Here is a 20,547-nt window from a genome sequence, read left to right on the forward strand (position 1 = left end):
AAAAAAAAAAAAATAAGCGTTCGTTTTTTCTCCCCTTTCAAGTAAGCATACATATCTGAACAAAGGCGGGAAAGATATTTTAGCATTTTCCTTTTTTTCTTTTTTCTTTTATCATTTATTTTTTTTTTTTTTCCTTTTTCCCGCCTATGTGTACTAACATATGGCAGATTATTCCTTGCTATGTCAATTCATGCCAATTTATTCCCCCGCCTATGTGAATTTATGTCAATTGATACCCGCGTGTGCCTACTCATTTTCTCTCCCTTGTCAATTCCACCATAATACCTGCTGGCTATAAACCCCCACATAAGGCGAAACCCAACGGAGGGCTGACTGCTGAATTCTTCCTGAATAACTCTCGACGGGGAAGAAGTTATTTTAAATAATGTCGCCAAGGAGAAGCGCACATTGGTAGTTCACGCGAATTTAGAGGCAAGTGTAGTGTTGAGCTGCGTAGCGAAGTTTTTGCCACCCAGTGCGTATAATAAAGAGGTGCTGTTATATATTTTTTTTCTTCTGGCATACACAGGTGGATGCGCAAAGTCAGCGTGCTTGCCTCTCCACATTTTTCCTTGCGAGAGGGAAAATAAAATAACACCTCTTGGAGGCGTGCATTTCAGTTGTGCCGCTAACCAAGTGAAAAAGCGTGTCTGTGGATTTATTTGAAGAGTCACACGCAGATAAATCGGACGTGCACAAGTAAACACGTAGGTGCTACACCCCCCAAGCCATTTGTGAAGAAAATGCTCCATAGTGCGCAATTTTAGCACCAGCAAGGAGAAAACTGCCTTTTTTTTTCTGAGACACACCACGCGGAAGAGGAAGACGGAAAGTACACACCTTACGTCACAACGTGGTACGAACGTTACGCTACCTCTTTGCATCGCCCAACGCGCCTTTCCCGCTTTCAAGATGGACTGCCAGGCCCTCGCGAAAAGTTTGGAGCAGATGAACTACCTGCACAATGTGAAGTACCTGGAAGCGAAGGACCTAACCGATTTTAACCAAAAAAGCGCATACTACATCTGTCAGCAGATTGCAGAAAAGCAGCTAAGCAATGAGGGGGGATATGTTGTGATAGGGCTCTCTGGGGGAAAAACACCCATTGATGTGTATAAAAATATGGCCCTAGTTAAGGACATAAAAATAGACACCAGCAAATTGATATTCTTCATTATTGATGAAAGGTACAAAAGCTGCGATCACAAGTTTAGTAATTACAATAATATAAAATTCTTATTTGACAACTTAAAAATAAATGAGAAGGAGCAGTTGTACATGCCAGACACTTCAAAGAACATCGTGGACTGTGTAAGGGACTACAATGAAAAGATAAAAAATATGTTGAAGAAGTATAATAAAGTAGACATTGCTATATTAGGCATGGGGAGCGATTTTCACATAGCTAGTTTATTTCCAAACATTTTTTTCAATATCTATATGAACAATTACCAGAATAGCTATATTTACAATGAGTCTTCTATCAAACTGGTAAACAATAACGACAACAATGACAACGATAATTTGAAGCTACTGAAGGAGTATGTGTACTTTACAACAACCAACAATTTCGATGTGAGGAAAAGAATTACCGTCTCGTTAGATTTACTGGGAAATGCATCCAGCAAGATATTTTTACTAAATTCTAGGGAGAAGTTGGACCTATGGAAAAATATGTTGCTAAAATCTTATGTAGATGTGAATTATTGTCTCTACCCCGCTGTATACCTAATCGATAGTATGAACACCACGGTGGTGACTTGTGGATATACAAACTATCCACAGATATTGGAAGATATTTATGTGTCCAGTAATTCTTTGTCGGTGCATTCGCCTAGCCCAAATAAGAGGGAATTCCTAACGTTTATAATTTTTGGATGCTCAGGAGATTTAGCGAAAAAGAAAATTTACCCTGCGATTTTTAAACTGTTCTGTAATAAGCGCTTACCAAAGGATTTGTTAATTGTCGGATTTGCAAGAACAGCACAAAGTTTTGATACCTTCTTCGATAAAATTGTTGGATACTTGAAGAGGTGCCTGCACAGTTATGAGGATTTGTCTCTTAGCCAGAAGAAGGACTTGCTAAATTGCTTCAAAAATAAGTGCAGGTACTACATCGGGGACTACTCTAGCTCGGAAAGCTTTGAGAAGTTTAACAAGTACTTGACACAGCTGGAGAGGGAGAACATAGTCAACATAGTCGGCACCTCAACCACCATATGTGGGGAGTCCTTGGGGAACGAATCCCTTGTGAACGACGCGGATAGCATGGAACTCCACGCAGATGAGTCCATTCGCGCGAAAGGGACCGATACCGCTACCCCTGGGAAGGCCCACGGAGGAGCAAATGGACTAGCCATACCCATGCAGAGCAAACCCTCAAACAAGGATGACACATCGGACGAAGGGCACTCCAGCACGAAGTACCCATTCGCCATAAACAGAATACTCTACCTGGCATTGCCCCCACATATATTCGTAAGTACCTTAAAGAATTACAAAAAAAATTGCCTCAACAGAAATGGTACGGACAAAATATTATTAGAAAAGCCATTTGGAAAGGACTTGCAATCATTTAAAGTGTTGTCAAAACAAATTCTGGAAAATTTTAACGAAGAGTATATATACAGAATAGATCACTACTTGGGTAAGGACATGGTGTCAGGGTTACTGAAATTAAAATTTACCAATACTTTTCTGCTCTCTCTCATGAATAGGCACTTCATCAAGTGTATAAAGGTTACCTTGAAGGAAACAAAAGGAGTGTACGGTAGGGGACAATACTTCGACCCCTATGGAATCATCCGAGATGTGATGCAGAATCATATGCTGCAGTTGTTGGCCTTAATAACGATGGAAGATCCAATCGACTTAAATGACGAATCGGTAAAAAATGAAAAAATAAAAATATTGAAATGCATTCCATCCATCAAATTAGATGAAACAATAATTGGACAGTATGTCAAATCGGAGAACTACCAAGAGGAGAAAAACTTATCTTCCCCTCATGCTGATGATAACCCTATTGATGAGTCCAAGCGGAACCATAGCTACCATGACGATCCTCACATAGACTCCAACTCAATTACACCAACCTTCTGTACTTGCATTTTATACATCAATTCAATAAATTGGTATGGAGTACCCATCATATTCAAAGCAGGAAAAGGACTAAATAAAGACATTTGCGAAATCCGCATACAATTTCATAACATCATGGGATCCTCCGATGAAAGCATGTACAACAACGAATTTGTGATTATCCTCCAGCCCGTTGAAGTTATCTACTTAAAAATGATGATAAAAAAAACTGGCAGTGAAGAAATGGAAGAAGTTCAACTAAATTTAACTCTTAATGATAAAAATAAAAAAAATTATGTTCCAGAAGCGTACGAAACATTGTTGCTGGAATGCTTTAAAGGGTTTAAGAAAAAATTTATTTCTGATGAGGAGCTATATGAATCGTGGAGAATTTTCACTCCTCTTCTGAATGAACTGCGAGAAAAGAAAGTGCAGCCTTTGAAATACCCCTTCGGCTCCTCGGGGCCCAAGGAGGTGTACGACCTGGTCAAGAAGTACTACAACTATGGCAAGAACTACGCCAATACACCTACCTTCGTCCGCAAGTCCTCCTTTTACGAGGACGACTTGTTGGACATAAACTGAGTCTCGACTTGGCGGTGTAGCGTTGCAGGGGGGGAGGGGCCGCTTTTCTACCGAGCTGCCTTCCCGGTCCACCCCAAATGCGTTGACGCGGATGTTCGTTTGTGTGGGCGTTTTGCCCCGTGTATGCTGCTGCCCCCTTCAAGCAAAGCACCAACACGTAACCTCGCGTGCAGCGGAAGCAATATGCCTCCCCACCCCCGTGTTCCTTCCCCAAGGGGCTACATAATTAACCAACTTATTTGCTCTAACTTTACCCAACATAGTTAACATTTTTTGCAACCCACTTATAATACCTCAATTTTGTGCCCCCGTTCTGCCTCGCCATCTATACGATTGCAATCCGCGTAAGGCTCATAACTTGGGCGTGAAATTTTTTCCCTTCTTTTAAACAAAGCGGTGAATTTTTAAAAGGCCTCCTTACCCATTTCAAAAATGTGGAATGGGGAATGTAAAAGGGGGGCAGACGTGTGCCAAAAATATTGCGACGCCGCTTCGGGCCACTTAAACCACGCTGGGATGGCATTGAATAGGAAAAAAGAATTTACATTTCCGAAATTCACGTTTTTACTTTGTTCCCCTTTGCGTCATTCTGCTGTACAGTAATATTTTCCCATGTGGGTACCCTTTCCCGCGTTACGAGAACACCTTACCGTACGCCTGCACGACCCCTCTGGCCTTTACCATTTTCACGTTCATCCTTTTACAAGCTAAGGTACAATTTTATTTACTAAAAGACCTTTGGTTTCTTTTTAAATGGGAAAAAAAGGAGCAGTTCTCCTTTTGGGAAATAAATTTTTAAGAAATGTGCATAAAGGTACGCGCCGCGTATACACGTGTATGTGCACACGATGTACAGTACAGGGCGCGAAATTCATAGCACTTTTAGGTACGTGGAAATATATGTCACTGCTTTGTTCATCCTTCTCCTTTCAGCTGCATGGTAAGAAGTGCGACATTCCGGTGGGGCATTCACGGAAGCATACCCACGCATGTGCATACGTATAAGCATACGAAAACGCGTGTGCATGCAAAACGGCTCTTCCACGCGGGCATGTATGCCTACACAAACACACGCAGAGGCATGTGCGCACACATATTCGTCGTATGTGCAACACGCAAATGTGCACATTCTTACATGCAAGAAATGCACGAGCATGAACGCATATGTATTTTCTTTTTCTTCTGTTTATTTTTCTTCTGTTTCGTTTACTTCGTTTACTTTTACTTCTTTTACTTTTTCTTCTTTTACTTTTTCTTCTTCTTTTTTCCTTTTTTGAACTATGCTACCGGTTCCTGCACCTCCACTATTGGGTCCTGAATTTTGGCATCTTCGTCATGCCTACCATCCTTCTCCATGTTGCACTTGGCGTCCTTGCACTCGTGAACTTTATCTGCATCATTTTTGCTATCACCATCTTCCTCGTCTTCCTCCTCCTCATCAACTTCATCATCATCATCCTCATCACTCGTGTCATCGCCATACGAACTGGAGTCGTCGTCGTTCATGCCATTCATATTAGGCATGTTCTTAAACTGATCCATTCCTCCTAGTCCTGAAAAGTTGGCCATATCATCACCCATATTTCCTAGCTTACTAAAATCCAGATCACCCATTCCTGGCATACCGCCCATTCCTGGCATACCTCCCATTCCTGGCATACCACCCATTCCGGGCATGTTTCCAAATTGACTCATATCTGGCATACCTCCCATACCTCCAAAGCTATTCATTGCCATGTCATCATATTCTGTTGTTTTATTTTCCTCATCAGTATCAACCCAGGAATTCCAGTCACACTTTACCCAATGCTTCTTACCATCATTATTTATGGTCTTCCATCTTTCCTTTTCCTTTTTTATAATTTTAAACTTTATATTTCTCTTAGTGCTGTATTTGGACTCTTCTACATTTATTGGTTTTAAAAAGTTTAGTGTAAATTCGTATTCATTTTTGTCTTTTTTTCCGTAAAAATATAACTTGTCTTCTTTCAAGTCAATTTTGGTATCCTCCGCATCCTGGAGTTCTATGGTTAGGTACAGGCAGTCCTTTTTCTGGGCCCACAAAACGATTGGAAAGAGTCTACGCGGGGGAGGGGTAACGTTCATGTGTGCGCACTTAAATATAAATATATTTACATGTATATGTTGCCACGGGCGCTTCTGCTCGGGGGGAGGCAAACGCATAGGCTTTTCCGTGCATGCACTCAATTGTTTTATTTCAAATTTGTGTAATTTTTGCTGGGGAAATGGTCATGTAGTGTGGACTTTAATTATATGCAGGTGTGAACATCCGAGAGAAGCAACGTAAAAAAAAAAAAGAAAAAGGCAACAACGTAATTAGAAAAAACCATGTGCAATCATGTTACAGGGGTGATCACATTGGGTAAATTGTAACCCCATTTGGATGTGTGCATGGCGGATCATGCCAAGGTGGGCTTCCGAAGGCACTCACTACAAAGAGTGCACATATACGTTTGCATTACACGTGCAGGTACAACATTTAACAGTGTGCTTCACATATTATACATATTTACAGTACGCATAGCTTTGTGACACACGGGCTTCCAAAGCGGGGGCACGCAAAAATTATGAAGTTTCCATTTTAAAACCACAGTGGTGAAACACAAATAAAAAAAAAAAAATTCACACCGTGATTCAATGTGGGCGACTATAATATGTAGAAATGAAAGAATGGCAGTATATATGCACATTTTGCAAGCCCAAATAGAAAGAATTAAAAAATAAAAAAAAATTTATATATCAATGCAAAAACGTCAAGGAGGAGAAACACACGCATGGGGCACAACGTGGTTCACTCTCACTCTCCACGCTGCAACAGAACGATGCTCTGTTTTTCCCTTATGTTCATATTTCTCTTAAAACTTACGGCATATTTGGAAAATGCTTGTTGAAAATAAGTAAAATATGGGGGAGGGGTGAAAAACTTGGTGAAAGTTTTTGTGGAAGTGGAATATGCTATACAATATATGTGCTACGTAAATGTGGGTGAATTTGCTATTTTTCCTCAAAGTTTATGAAAAATTTATAAACATGTTTTATTTATAAATATAATCCCTATTTGGAGAGATATAAAAAAAATGATTGTAAAAAAAAAAGCGTTACGCAGGAAAAAGTATATTGTACTATTTTTCTTTATAAACATGTACAGCACTGTTATTTTATTTATGTATGCATAAATAAATACATAAATTGTTTCAAAATGAACATTTTATTAAATTTAAAAATTGTGCTTAAAAGGTGAACTTAATTTGCGTTTAAAAAATGAATTTAAAATCGATTTCTTCCACTCGTTAAAACTGTTCATATTTACATTTGTTTCATTTGAAATATATGTTTTTTTTTTTTCACCGCAGGAAAAAAAGTCAATATTTTTATTTGCATAATGGATAAATAAAAGGGGGTGGTTCTTCTTTCGCAGTCATGCATACAATACATATATACATGCATACGTACATTATTTTAAGTATATAATAATACAATGCGTGGTGCATGGCGAACTTTGCGTTAATTGAAACCCCAGATGTTATTTACATACGTAACATATAACGCTGTTTGTCGTGTTGGGCTTGCTGCTTATGTAACCGTAACGGGTACCACCATGTCGTAGCCATTTCGAATGACGCGCTGCGATGTGAGCACGGCGTATGATGCATTATATATACGGAATATAAATATGTATATATATATATACATATATGTACATAATATATATGTTAATTTTTCGGGCATGACGAAAAAACGAAACGTTTTGCTTGGAGCGGGGAGGGGGCCTTTTTTTTTTACGTGCTCATAATCTTATACTTGCAATGACTGCCCCGCCCCATAGGTCACCTGCACGAATGAGAATCGCCCCATGCGTCAGGTCAGAGGTGTAGCAGTTTTCAGTATGCCTAATTGTTTGCGCACATTCCTACATTTTTGTGCATAAGCTTATTCCGTTAAAATGTACATTTATATATACAAAGTGATATATGCTGCCTGTGCCGTACACGTATGCAGCGCCCCGCGAGTGTCGCAAAATGGAGTACCAGCAAAAAGCGCAACTTTCCAAAAAAAATAACCGTTGCGACGATTACGCCTGGAACGAATTCTTAAAGGGGTATATCTACGTGGCCTGATAGAGCAAAGGAAGTATCGCAAATTGTTTTTAGTGTACACGCAACAAATAATGATAAATGGAAAAAAATGTTGTAGAAAAGTTGGTCGAAGGGGATGAAAAAAAAAAAACACCTATATTGTGTTAAAATGCTCCATGGTTGAAATGGCATAAAAAATAAATTTTCTTGAAAATTGTGTGTTGGTGAAAAAAACGCGATTAGGGCCATGAAAGGGATGTATTTAATGTATGTGAAGCATATAAATGTTGTGACACCTTGTGGAAACTGGCTTTTTTTTTTTTTCCGTGAAAACTCTTCCCTTTTCCTCATAATGGGGGATAAACACTTGATGCATATTTTTAAATATTCCACAGTTTGGCTAAAATGAAAAATTGTGCATTGTACAATTGGTTTGTTATGTAAATTTTGCCTTTTTTTTACGTGACAAATGGCCCACCTTTGCACATTTGTACAAGGCATACCGCACACGCATAATAATTACTTAGTCGGTTTATGAGTAGACGCCTGTTCGCGCGTTGCAAGCTATTTTTATATGTAGATAATTTTGAAGATAACCTGCTTGAATGTTTGAATGTTCTCATTTTTCATGTACCCCGTACGAGATGGCAAAATAGCGCTGACAGTTTAAGACGTAAAGAAGGAGGACGGTTCGAAGGGAAAATATTATCCACTCGAAATTATAAGAAAAGTCCTACGACGAACTTTCCACATGTTAATCATACGAGGGATATCATCTGTACGTTTTACACATAAAATGGAGGAAGAAGTTCGTATATTGGGTTTTCCCAAAGTCAATTCAAAATTGGGGGAAGAACATCACAAAATTTGTGATATGTTTGTAGTTTTTTTTTTTTTGCTAGTCATTTCGTGGCTGTTAAAGTATCCCGTCAGTTTACTTCCCCATTGACATAAAAATTTATATACACGGAAAAAGCTGTTCTCCTTACGTTGTTTGCCATACGATTTATGGAAATTTTTTCCTCTAAAGGGGAAAAGAAAAGGGAAAAAGTTACTATACATTTTTTGAATTTCGAATGGAGGAACGTTTTTTCCCCACCTCCATTACCTTTGTGTTGTATACCCCCTAAGGGGAAGAACGTAAAAGCGAGACAAGCTGACATTTTCAGTTCCACCACCACCAAATTCTTCACATTTGGACATTTTAAGCAAAAGGCGTTGCCAAACGGACTGGTTTAATAAAATAATCCTTCTTGTGCAAAAGTTAACTGTGTAAACCACTCAGAAAATTGTGAGCGTCGCTAATTTTTTTTTTTGTGAATAGGTACCAGGTGCGCTACTTGTTAAGGGCGCTAATTGGAGTGTACCCAAATTGAAGGCTGTACGATAAGCATGGGGAAAAGCTAACCCCGCTTAATTTTTTTGCATCACTCGTTTGTGAACCATTCTCACGTATACTGCGTTTTTCAAAGCATTTTTCAGCGTGTGCCCATGTGTAGTGAGGAGGTGTACTTTTTTGTGCTCCCCAAATGTTCGTCCAAGCGAAGTCTAAAGGTATGCATGTAAAAGTACAAAAAAAGTGAGCAATCTCTACAACGTTTTATTTTTTGCCTTCCTCTGGGGGTTAACTCATTTTTCTTTAAAGTGGCAACTTCTTTCTGCTCCATGTTACGTGCATTACTTGGTGAAACGAAAATGTGGTGCAAAATAAATTGAATTTATTTTTTTTTTCCGAACTTGCATGTGTTTTTTCTGTTATTTTGTTGTTTTGTTGTTTTGTTATTTTGTTGTTTTGTTATTTTGCTGTTTTGCTATTTTGCTGTTTTGCTATTTTGTTTATTTATTTATTTTTTTCCTTTGAGCCACTTATTTCTAAAATTGCAATGCATATGGCTTTTCCGAGCTTCGAGCATGTCGAGATAACACAAAATGTTGACACATAAGAGGCACCAAATTCACACGAACGTATCTAATCGTAGAAACGTTTTTACCACTTGTGAGGAAGTCCGAAGAGGTCTGCATCGGAAAAGGGAAATACAAACGTGGCAACATAAGATATGTGGCAGTAAGGGCTTCCAACGTTTCAGATAGATCGAATCATTTGTGAACGCACGTAACATACTTCTCATCGAGGGAGACATATTAATGTTGAGGGGGGGAGGTCTTACGAGCAAGGTGCTAAAAATAGGAAAACTCTGGCTGGCTGATAAAGAAAGTGCTTTTTTTACCACAAAAAAAAAAAAAGGAACAAAAAATGCCTTATCCAAATGCATCGAAATTAACAAGGCAATTTTGAAAAATGAAAATATTCTCGAAATAGTAAAAATAATAAAGAAGAATGAAAAAAATGCCAATATAATTAATTACGTAACATTTGTTCACAAGTTAATGCAAATAATTTGGAGTAGGAAGGATGACCCCACTTACTTAAAAGGTGTAACATATATCCATGACGAAATAGAGGAAAAAATTAACATCATTTTTCAGTATTTTATTGACCACAAGAAAAGTGTTAAGGTTAATAACTATAACAAAAGGCTCTTTTCTTCCTTCATATGGTCACTTAGTAAGTATGCCAGTCTGTTCAAAGGTGGTGACACCTGGCACCTCTTTGCGAGTACGGTGCCGCACAGTGATTTGGCACATCCGTGTAATGGTGAAGTGGAGTGGCTGAAAAGGGTCCTTGTCTTAAATGGGCAGGGGGAGCATGCCACTGGTGAGCACAGTGTGTACCTGTCGGGGGGTGATGATGGCGACGGTATGATCAGAAATGTTCCTCTGCAAACAGCTACTCGTCAAGAGGAACAAAATGCACATGATGGAAAAAATCGCACCCGCGAAGCAGTCAGGGGAAGCCCCCCCCTGTGTAATAAGTTCAGCCTGTTATGCTATTATGCAGACGCGTATTTACCATCTTTAAATCCCTCTCGATATGTCCTTGTGCTTTGGTCATTAAGCAAGCTGAATAAACATTTCAAAGAATTACACGAGCGATACTACGAGAGGAGCGAGAGTCTCTTGCCTCTGCTAAAGAATAGGGAACTGATAATGCTGCTATATAGCTACTCCTATGTAAATTATTCAAACTTACATTTTTACGTAAAAGTGAAAGACTTTATTATGAGCAGAAATGCACATAAGCAAATAGTCCGTGCAGGGGAGTTCGAATCGTTGATCAACATGCTTCTGTCATTTTCGAGGCAAAATGTATTTCCCCAAGACTTACTCGAAAGCACAGTAGATCAGATTTTACACTCGAAGGGTTTTTTAAAATCGATAAAAAGTAAGGATCTTATAACCCTCCTCTTTTGTCTATGCAAATGCCCGTTTTTATACACACCTGTGGAAAATCACTTAGAGGCGCTAAAAAGAAGAGAGACAAATATATGGGCAAGAAAAAATATCTTTTTGTATGAATTGCTAAAAAAGGAAATTATGAATAGGTGCACAAAAGGGAGGAACCCAATTGGGGATACATTTCAGACGGAGGAAAAAAATACACACAAAGAGGTACCAGTCTACATGATCACCTACTCCTTGGAAAACTTAATTCTAATCATATGGTCGTTAAGTCTTAAGTATATATACTCAGCAAAATTGTTCCTTTGGTGCTTTACTAAGTTATCTGATTATTTAAAAAATCAAAACTACGTGAACAGTTCATATCCCATGTTAACGAACTTTTACTTATCCATTTTGTCCCTCTTGCTAGAAGATGAGACGGTCATTAATTTGTATTTTAACAGAGCAGAATTAAATGCCCTGCGTGTTTTGTACAACTATGTCGGTATCTTTGAAAGGCATTTGGGGATATTCAAAAAGGCGATAAACATGAATGGAAGGAAACATGACGTGGAAGTGTCTGGCATGCATAAGGTTATATACAATTTGGTCTGCGACCTTTTTAAGGGATCAGAAAATGTAGCTGTGTTGTTGGAACATAAAAACGGGGTGGATTTGTCTGTGGATATTTTGCTCCTTCAAAAGGGGAACACTACAAGTCAGGAGAACGAACACCGTGGGGTGGCTCCACGTGGTGAATTTTTATTTGAAGAGGCGTTAACCCATGGCCGGAAGGGGAATGAACAGTCTTATCACAGCAACAACGAAGGTGCGGCGAAATGTGCAGGGTGTGCAACGGGGAAGAGCAATGTGGTTATTGGTTCCCCGTTCCCAATACCCTCCAAAAGTGCATCACTAGGGGTGAATCAAAAGCGTAACTGTCACAGCAGCGCCGAAACTGATAACACAAAAAGTGGCACTTACATTGAAGAGGCTCCCAACGTGAGTGCATCTTTTCAGAAGGCAGATATCCCCAGTGATGAGGTAAGAAGTAGTTTGCTCACCTTCATCGAAAGAATAAAAAATGCGAATGACAAAATGGACGCCAAGGAATTGAAAAAAATATTCAAAGATGTGCTAACCTTCTTTGGGAAACACTCTACCCATATTAACGATCAGATCATTGTTAGTTTTTTTTATAAATTTTCTGCCCTTTTTCCGCAATTGTGTGAGTTAAGGGACCGTGGCAGGTTGGTCAATGGTGGTGGCGAAGACTTTTTAAGAATTTTTTCCTACTTCCATGTATACACCACTAACACGTTTTTTCAAAATGTGAACACAAAAAAGGCGCAGCATCTCCTTGACGTGTGCTGGGTCTACTTCCGATACATGAAATATTTTTGTACTTTATCGAAGGAAGGAAACCCAGATGGGCCTAGAGACAGAGAAAAAATAACAGGAATGGTAACTAAAAAAAGGCTATCGGGAGAAATAAAAAAAATTGTAAACATATTCGACCAGGTTGTAATAAACAAAATGATAAGTGAACAAATGATAGCAAAAATGTCGTCCAAAAATATGGCTCACCTTATTTCCATTTTTTTGCACATTAACAATTCGAGTATGATAGAATATTTAAAAAAATAATTTTCACAATGTTCATTTTTCCGTGAAAGATATTCTTCTAATTTTGAGTGCTTTAGCCAAGTCTGATTTTGAATGGAAAATTGAAAGAAGCTATTTTTGCAACAAATTTATTGAGCATATAGACACCTGTGGGGTGCGGGACTTGGTGGAATTTACCTATTTGTGCGCGGAGTTGAAATGGAGCAGTGAGCTTATTAGTACGCATATTATTGATAAAGTTAACTCGTATGGTCCTCTCCAACAGTTTGCAAAGCAGGCCTATGTGGATCGAAGAAGCGACTGCTGTGGGGGGGTACCAGACGTTTCTTCCACCCCTTCTGGTCAGACAAAATTCATTGAGACCTTCGAAGAGGATGAACTAGCCCTTTTCGTGAGGAACTGTTACCGAATGCACTGCTTTGATCGACATTTTTTTGACACACTGTGCGACGCGGCTCTGAGGAGGCGCAGTACGCTGAGTGCGAAAAGTCTGTGCATTGTGCTGCCCTGTTTTGCGCGCGTTTATTGCTTGCACGGGGTGGGCGCGTATTTCCCCAGTGGAAGGAGCGGGGGAAGAGAGCCTCTCACACGGAGTGGCCAAACTGGAAAGATGGATCACGCTGACCACTCTGACCACGCTGTTCAGTTGGCCCATACCAGTGACCATCTCGATGCAGACATATCCTTCTGCAGGTACGACGTTCCCGCGTCGCTAAAGAAGCTCGCAAGTTACGCGGAGACGAAAATACTCTCCAGCAGGAACCCCGATTTGTTCAACCTGGCATATTTTATGGAGGCATATACGCTTCTCAAAGTTGAAAACAAAAGGGTGTATGCTTTATGCGCGAAGGAGGTAGAAAGGAAGGTAGGAATTAACATACGAGTTGGAGCCACAAACGGAGGAGAGAAGAAAAGACATTGTTGGGGAGATACAGATAAGGAAGTAAAACTGCTGGGGAAAATTTTATGGTGCATGTCGTACTACCATAAAACGGAATTTACCTTGGCAGGGAAAATTACCAACTTTTTGCTAACGAAGAGGATATACCAAAATGTATCCCCTGAAAATTTTATTTCCATTTTTTTGTACTACATAAAATCGAGAGTATACAACAGAAGGTTGTTCCATAAAATGGGGCAAGCTGTCACAAGGAGCATAACTCTGCGCGATTATTTTATTGGCGGGGGGGGGAAACGAGGGGGAGGCTTCAAATTGAGCGTCATCACCGAACTGTTTGGAACCATGGCATGGGCTTACGCATTTACCTGTTGCTATGCACACCAGGCGGAAGATAGTACCAATAGGGGAGAAAAAAAAGAGGGAAAAAATAAAAGACAAAAAAGTGAAATAAAAAATGATCAACTATTTTTAAACAAAATATACACCTTCTTGCTAAACGAGATTAAAATTCTCCATAAATATAAAGGAGTTTCGTTTTTACTCTTAGCAAGATATTTATGGGGCGTTGCAATTGTAAATTTAGTAAATGAAGAAGTAGCACATTTTATTAACACGTACAATTGGAATGCTGTAAATATAAGGGAACAAAATTATATGCACTTACACATGATTGTTACCTTTTGGTTAAGATTAAAATATTCCCATTATGGTTTTCACCTTTGTGAGGACTTCCTCACCTTAAAGGATCATATTATGAGCCTACTTAGGAAAAAGCAAAAAAAATTAAAAAATGGTCACCATACTGCTAGCGAGAATATATCAGACTTCCACCAGCAGGTGTGCCAAATATTAGACAAATTTGGAGTGAAATACGAAAATGAGTACATGGCGCAGGAACTTTTGTCTATCGACTTGGCCATAAGGGATGACACGACGGGGGAAAAGATTGCCGTTGAGGTTGACGGCCCATCACACCATTTGGTACTTCTGGACGAGACCGACACGAGGGCTAAGAAGTAAGGAAGCATATTGGGGTTAACAAAATGATGCCATTCGTGGGGCAGCCAACTGCTAGAAGTGCTTGAGCCATGTTCCGAAGTGATCAACCCTTCGCATAATTAGCCTCGCTTCTTCGCCAAGTGTGCCCCTCCCCCAATGGGGCCCCCAATTATATCAGTCTACTCGCCTTTACCCTGGCCCCGCACATCGCTACTATTTTTCTTTTCACGTTTACCTCCTCCGCAGGATGTATGCCCCATGTGGAACAACCCATTTTAAAAAGTGGCTGTTGAGGGAAATGGGCTGGACGGTCATCAACATCGAAGTGCATGCGTGGAATAAACTCAGGAAAGAAGAGAAGGACGCCTACGTGGTGGGCAAACTGACAAATTGTAGTGAGAACCTTAAGAACCACTTTGCGAAGTGGGCCTCACCGAATTGATTCGTGTGATGTGCCCCTTTGAGTATGCCAAAAGGGAGAAAAAAGGCACTTATTTCTTTTCCCTCCGTACGCATACTTGTGTGGACACCCCATTTGTGTGCCCTTTTAACTCCAGCCCGATTTGCAGTGATGTGTTGTTCTGCCAGGGTGACAGTTTTTATCTGCTTAATTTTAGACAAAAGGAAATCGTAACGATTTTGCTTCACTGGGGAGGCGTTCTGCGAGGAGAAGCGCATGTATTCGTTTTTTTTGTTGTTTTTTTTTTTATCCATTTTGTGTGTTTATTTTGACCCTCCCTGAGCATGGCAGAATCGTGGGGGTGAGGACTGTATGTACATTCAAACGGAGAACTAAATGAGAAAAGAAAAAAAAAAAAAAACAGGGAGCCAATTCCCGTTACACACCCGCGTAGGGGCATTTATACACATGTGTACGTTGTATATGTTACGACAATGTCCCTGTGGATGACCTAACTTACTCCAGGAACTCCCTTCGAGTGGATTTGTTTGCATCATACAGTTGGTGTTTTTTTTCTCCTACGTATTTATAAATATACACTACTGCATGGGCAAAGCGTATTTCTTCTTAATTATGTTTGCTTATTTTTTTTTTAATTTTTTTTTTTTGTTTGTTTTCCTTTCCGATTTTTCACTTTTGTAAAGTTTAACGCACGCTTTGGTGGAGTTGCGGAAATATCTGTCAACAAATGTTTCCTACTTGAGATTTATTTGTTTTCTGTCCACAACATACGATTTTTAAATTTTGTTCTTAACTCATTCTTGTTCGTTTTAGTTAGATTTTGTGACGCTTGTCGTTTTTTTTTTTTTTTTTTGTGTGTCCAATTTTGCCTGCAATTGTGTGGGACGGGACCCGACTCGACTGTACGCTAGTTGTATGCAAAGGTGGCCATATACGTGCAGACGCGGTGGAGAAGCGGCTCATTCGCAGGCAAAGAGGAGTGTAACAGGTAAAGCTGAGAGACAGCACACGAACGGCGGAGTAATCGCATACCAACAGCGGAGCACTAGTAGGGCTCTACTCGCAAGCCACCCGGGAAAAAACAATGAGCGCAACGTTGAAGGCAATTATCATCCTGCTGGTTGCGCTGGCGACGAATTATGCGAGCTGCAAATCGAATCTAAGGAACCAGCTGGCGAGCTCGCACGGATCGACCCAAGACAGCAGTAGCTTTTTCCAAATAAAACTCCCCGAAATTAGTATCCCGCCGATTTCCAGTAACCTTGGAAATTATAAAGACTATGATGGAGGAAGAAATGGAGTCGGATGGGACAATGGCAAAGTGGAGTTATCGTCCTATTCTTTCGTTCCGTCGTTATTAAATGCGGTTTATTTATTTTCTGCCCTATGTTTCATCCTCTGTTTGACTGGGTTGAATAACCACAAGACTTCGAAAAGGGGGAACGTACTAGGGTTTATAGGAATAGTAGCAGCAATAGTGGTGACCTTTAGCCAAGTAGGGTTTGGATTCAGATATGAATTATTTTTCATCATAGTAATACCAGCCATAAGTATAGGATTATTTATTGCCCACCATGTGAGCATGGTGCAGATGCCCCAGTTGGTTGCACTATTTCATAGCTTTGTCGGATTAGCTGCATTATTTGTTGGTTTTTCTAAATACCATTCGGAATATTTTGAGAATTACGAAATGAGCACAATACATTTGGTTGAACTTTATTTAGGAACCTTTATCGGTGCAATAACTTTTATCGGGTCGTTAGTAGCAGCAGGGAAATTAAGTGGTACTCTAGACAGTAAATCCTTAAATTTGAAAATAAAAAAAATAATAAATATGGTTTGTATTATAATTATCATCATAGTTGGATATTATTTTGTTCAGCTTAAATCGATTTATTTGAAAACGTTTTGCCTTTATGTTTCTTTCCTGGTGGATTCATTTCTCGGGTTCCATTTAGTTGCATCAATCGGTGCTGCAGATATGCCTGTGGTCATTAGTGCATTAAATTCTTACTCTGGATTCGCTACAGCCATTAGTGGATTTCTACTTCATAACAACTTGTTAATCATATCAGGATCACTTATTGGTTCTTCAGGGGCTATTTTATCCTACATTATGTGCATAGGAATGAACAGAGATATCTTTAATATTATCCTAGGTGGATGGGATGACTATGATGAGTTAGGTGAAGGATCGGTGGAGCAGGCTAAGATAAATAAACGAGTAAACTCTACCACACATAAGTACGTTGCAGAAAATTTAATCAACGCAAGAAATGTTGTAATCGTTCCAGGGTATGGAACAGCTGTTAGTAAATGTCAGAGAGAGCTAGCTGAAATTTGCATCATACTGAAGTCGAGAAATGTGCAGGTAAATTTTGCTATCCATCCTGTTGCAGGAAGAATGCCAGGACATTTAAACGTCCTTCTAGCTGAGGCAAATGTTCCCTACAATATTGTCAAAGAAATGAATGAAATTAACTCATCTATCGACAAGGCTGACATCGTTTTGGTAGTGGGGGCTAACGATATTGTGAATCCCTCCTCCCTAGACCCCTCCAGCAAAATTTATGGAATGCCAGTCATCGAGGTATGGAAAAGCAAGCAAGTAATTATTTTAAAAAGGAGTTTGAACACAGGGTATTCGGCGATAGACAATCCGCTCTTCTATTTTGCCAACAGTTATATGCTTTTCGGAGATGCGAAACATTCGACCAATCAAATTTTAACCGTTTTGAGCGACTACACTAGTCATAAATATCCTGATGTGTCTCTGTCGGATGCGCACCTTGATGATGAGAAGGCTGAAGTACGCTCTTTGTGCTTCCTCTCGGAGGGCTCTTCCCCCGGCAGCAGAGACAATTTGGAGGCGCACGCGGAGCAGTACCCCAAGGCGAGGCGTGTCATCGGACTGGTGAAAGAGGACACGGGGGGGACGCAAAAAGGAGAAGCAAAAAATGGAGATGAAAAAGAGGGAAACATAATAGAGGGAGCAGAAGCTGAGTCACCCACCTCCCAAAGCGCAAATGTCAATCTGTCTATAGTCCCCCTGACCCCCAAGTTTGTCCCAAAGCTAAAAAAAATGGGCTTCCGAATATTGGTGGAGAAAGGCATAGGAAAGAACATCATGATAGAAGATGAGGAATACGTAAATTACGGTGCTGAAATCACATCGAAGGAAGATGTCCTCAGGCAGAGTAATATCATACTGAAGGTGGATCCACCAAGCGAGAAATTCATAGTGGAAGTACCAAATAACACAGTCCTAATTAGTTACTTGTGGCCAAGTATCAATAAAGAGCTACTTCAAATCGCTGTGCAGAATAAAGAGAAAAATAACATCACCTATATGGCAATTGACGAAGTCCCTAGATCCACACGGGCTCAAAAAATAGACATCAGAAGTTCTATGAGTAACTTACAAGGATACAGAGCTGTTATAGAAGCCTTTTTCATGCTCCCAAAGTTTAGTAAATCGTCTACCACGGCTGCTGGAAAAATTAACCCCGCTAAAGTTTTCGTCATAGGGGCAGGGGTAGCAGGGTTGCAAGCCATTATAACCGCGAAGAGTATGGGTTCTATTGTATACTCACATGATTCGAAAGCATCCACTGAGGAAGAAGTGAAGAGCTGTGGTGGAATATTCATAAAAATCCCATCATCAACGTACGGAGAAAAGAACGAACTAGCGAAAGATGAAGAAAAAACGAGAGAAGATTTTTTAAATATACAAAGTAAGATTTTCAAAAGGGTTATCAGCAAGTGCGACATTTTAATCTGCTCTGCATCTGTGCCTGGAAAAACGTCCCCAAAATTGGTGACCACAGAAATGATTAAACTAATGAAGAGGGGAAGTGTGGCCGTCGATTTGTCTACAGAATTTGGAGATAAACAAAATGGCTGGGGAGGAAATATCGAGTGTTCACAATCAAATAAAAATATCATCATCAATGGCGTTCATGTGTTAGGTAGAGATAAAATCGAAAGAAATATGCCACTGCAGGCATCTGACTTGTTCTCCATGAATATGATAAATCTACTGGATGAAATGGGAGGAGGATTACAATTTACAGTCGATACTAATAATGACATTGTAAAAGCACTCGTTGTTGTGAAGGATGGAAAAATTTTGTACTCACCTGACAGATCATTGGATAAATTGGTCAAAAGCGAAAGTGTGTTTTTGACTGACCAAAGGGAAGACAATGAGCTTGTTTCCAAAAAAACGATAAAATATCCGACGGGGACACGCATAACTGAAAAGTTTATCGAGTCAGATCTTCTCTTCTACATTTCCCTAATTTTCGCACTTATGGTTACCCTACTGACTGGCACAATTTTTTCACAGTCAGATTTGCACCATTTGTTTTTATTTACTTTGTCTATCATTGTTGGCTACTTCTGCGTATGGTCCGTCACGCCCTCGCTACACACCCCCCTGATGTCCGTCACGAACGCGGTAAGGATGGACCATTCACTCCGTGGTGACACCATTTGCATGCTCCTTGCAGATGCATCAATCTGCCTGCGTGTGTCTGTCCATACAGATTTATGTTTCAGACCAACAGATATACTCACGCATGCACGTCGTTACGACCTCCCCTCCCTCCCATTTGCAGCTCTCCGGTGTTATAATAATCGGAAGCATGATTGAGTACGGCAGTGGCTTCAAAAGTCTGAGTTCTGTCCTGTCGATGATAGCCACTTTCTTGTCCGCTGTGAATCTTTCAGGTATGGCTCACCAGCGTATAATCTATGATGCAACCTTTGATGAAAAGAGGCATCCCCCCTTGAGAGCTGACACGTCGATGCGCCCACAAAAAAGGACGCCGATATGATCGTGCCCTCTTCCCTTTTTCAACACCTTTAGGCGGATTCTACGTCACCAAGAGGATGCTGGACATGTTTATCAAATAGGAAAATAAAGGCATTTCCCTTTTTGTGAAGCCCTAAATTGGGCCACAGGAAATGTTTGCGCCGGCATACGAGCTACGGCTCTTGAAGTGCGTTGCGTTTTTTTGAGCGCCCGTCGAATTTTTTGTTTTTGTCGCACTTTAGCAGCTCTACCGCTGTTAGCCATGTTAACCATACTAGCCATGTTGACCATGCCAACCATGCCAGCCAGGCCAACACTTGCTGGTCTTTACCCACCCTGCTTTGTTCCGTTGCTCCATTTTATTTACTCATATGCTTATTTTTTTAGCCCTCCTTTTTGGCGCCTCAGCTGAAATATAAAAATATTTACCCAATTCGGGGTGTCTCTCCTCCCTCAGGAGATTCACATCGGCGTGCGCCTCGTCCCGCAGTTCGCTTAAAAGGAAATTTACATGAATACGTGCGTCGTGAGAACACGCACGCGTGAAAAAGGAGGTTTATCGCTATGCGACTGTTTTTTCTAAACGTAAAAAAAACGTGTGGCGACACGTTGAGAAGTAGATTACACGGGAGGGGGGAACCCTCAACGTGTTCAGCCGAATTACAAAAAAAATGTTGCAGAGGGGGGGAATAAAAGGGTGACCATATGGCCAACACATGCCATCCAAATGACAATCAGC

The 20,547-nt window shown here is 40.2% G+C and overlaps 4 protein-coding genes across 4 annotated transcripts; 3 read left to right on the top strand and 1 right to left on the bottom strand.

The window, feature by feature from the left end:
• Positions 1-912: 912 nt before the first annotated feature.
• PCYB_126150 (glucose-6-phosphate 1-dehydrogenase) lies at positions 913-3,666 on the top strand (the record flags this gene model as incomplete). Its single annotated transcript, XM_004223948.1, has 1 exon — positions 913-3,666. The coding sequence occupies one exon, from the start codon at positions 913-915 to the stop codon at positions 3,664-3,666; it is 2,754 nt and encodes a 917-aa protein (XP_004223996.1).
• Positions 3,667-4,944: 1,278 nt separating this feature from the next.
• Positions 4,945-5,397, bottom strand: PCYB_126160 (CS domain protein; the record flags this gene model as incomplete). Its single annotated transcript, XM_004223949.1, has 1 exon — positions 4,945-5,397. One exon carries the CDS (start codon positions 5,395-5,397, stop codon positions 4,945-4,947), a length of 453 nt encoding a protein of 150 aa, XP_004223997.1.
• A 4,511-nt stretch (positions 5,398-9,908) lies between these two features.
• Positions 9,909-14,592, top strand: PCYB_126170 (RAP protein; the record flags this gene model as incomplete). The annotated part of the gene is made up of 2 exons (XM_004223950.1): positions 9,909-12,666; positions 12,722-14,592. 2 exons carry the CDS (start codon positions 9,909-9,911, stop codon positions 14,590-14,592), a joined length of 4,629 nt encoding a protein of 1,542 aa, XP_004223998.1.
• Positions 14,593-16,076: 1,484 nt separating this feature from the next.
• PCYB_126180 (pyridine nucleotide transhydrogenase) lies at positions 16,077-19,909 on the top strand (the record flags this gene model as incomplete). The annotated part of the gene is made up of 3 exons (XM_004223951.1): positions 16,077-19,307; positions 19,612-19,723; positions 19,863-19,909. The coding sequence occupies 3 exons, from the start codon at positions 16,077-16,079 to the stop codon at positions 19,907-19,909; spliced, it is 3,390 nt and encodes a 1,129-aa protein (XP_004223999.1).
• Between the last annotated feature and the right edge of the window lie 638 nt (positions 19,910-20,547).

This window comes from Plasmodium cynomolgi, chromosome 12, assembly GCF_000321355.1.
Source record: "Plasmodium cynomolgi strain B DNA, chromosome 12, whole genome shotgun sequence".
Taxonomy (NCBI): Eukaryota; Apicomplexa; class Aconoidasida; order Haemosporida; family Plasmodiidae; genus Plasmodium; species Plasmodium cynomolgi.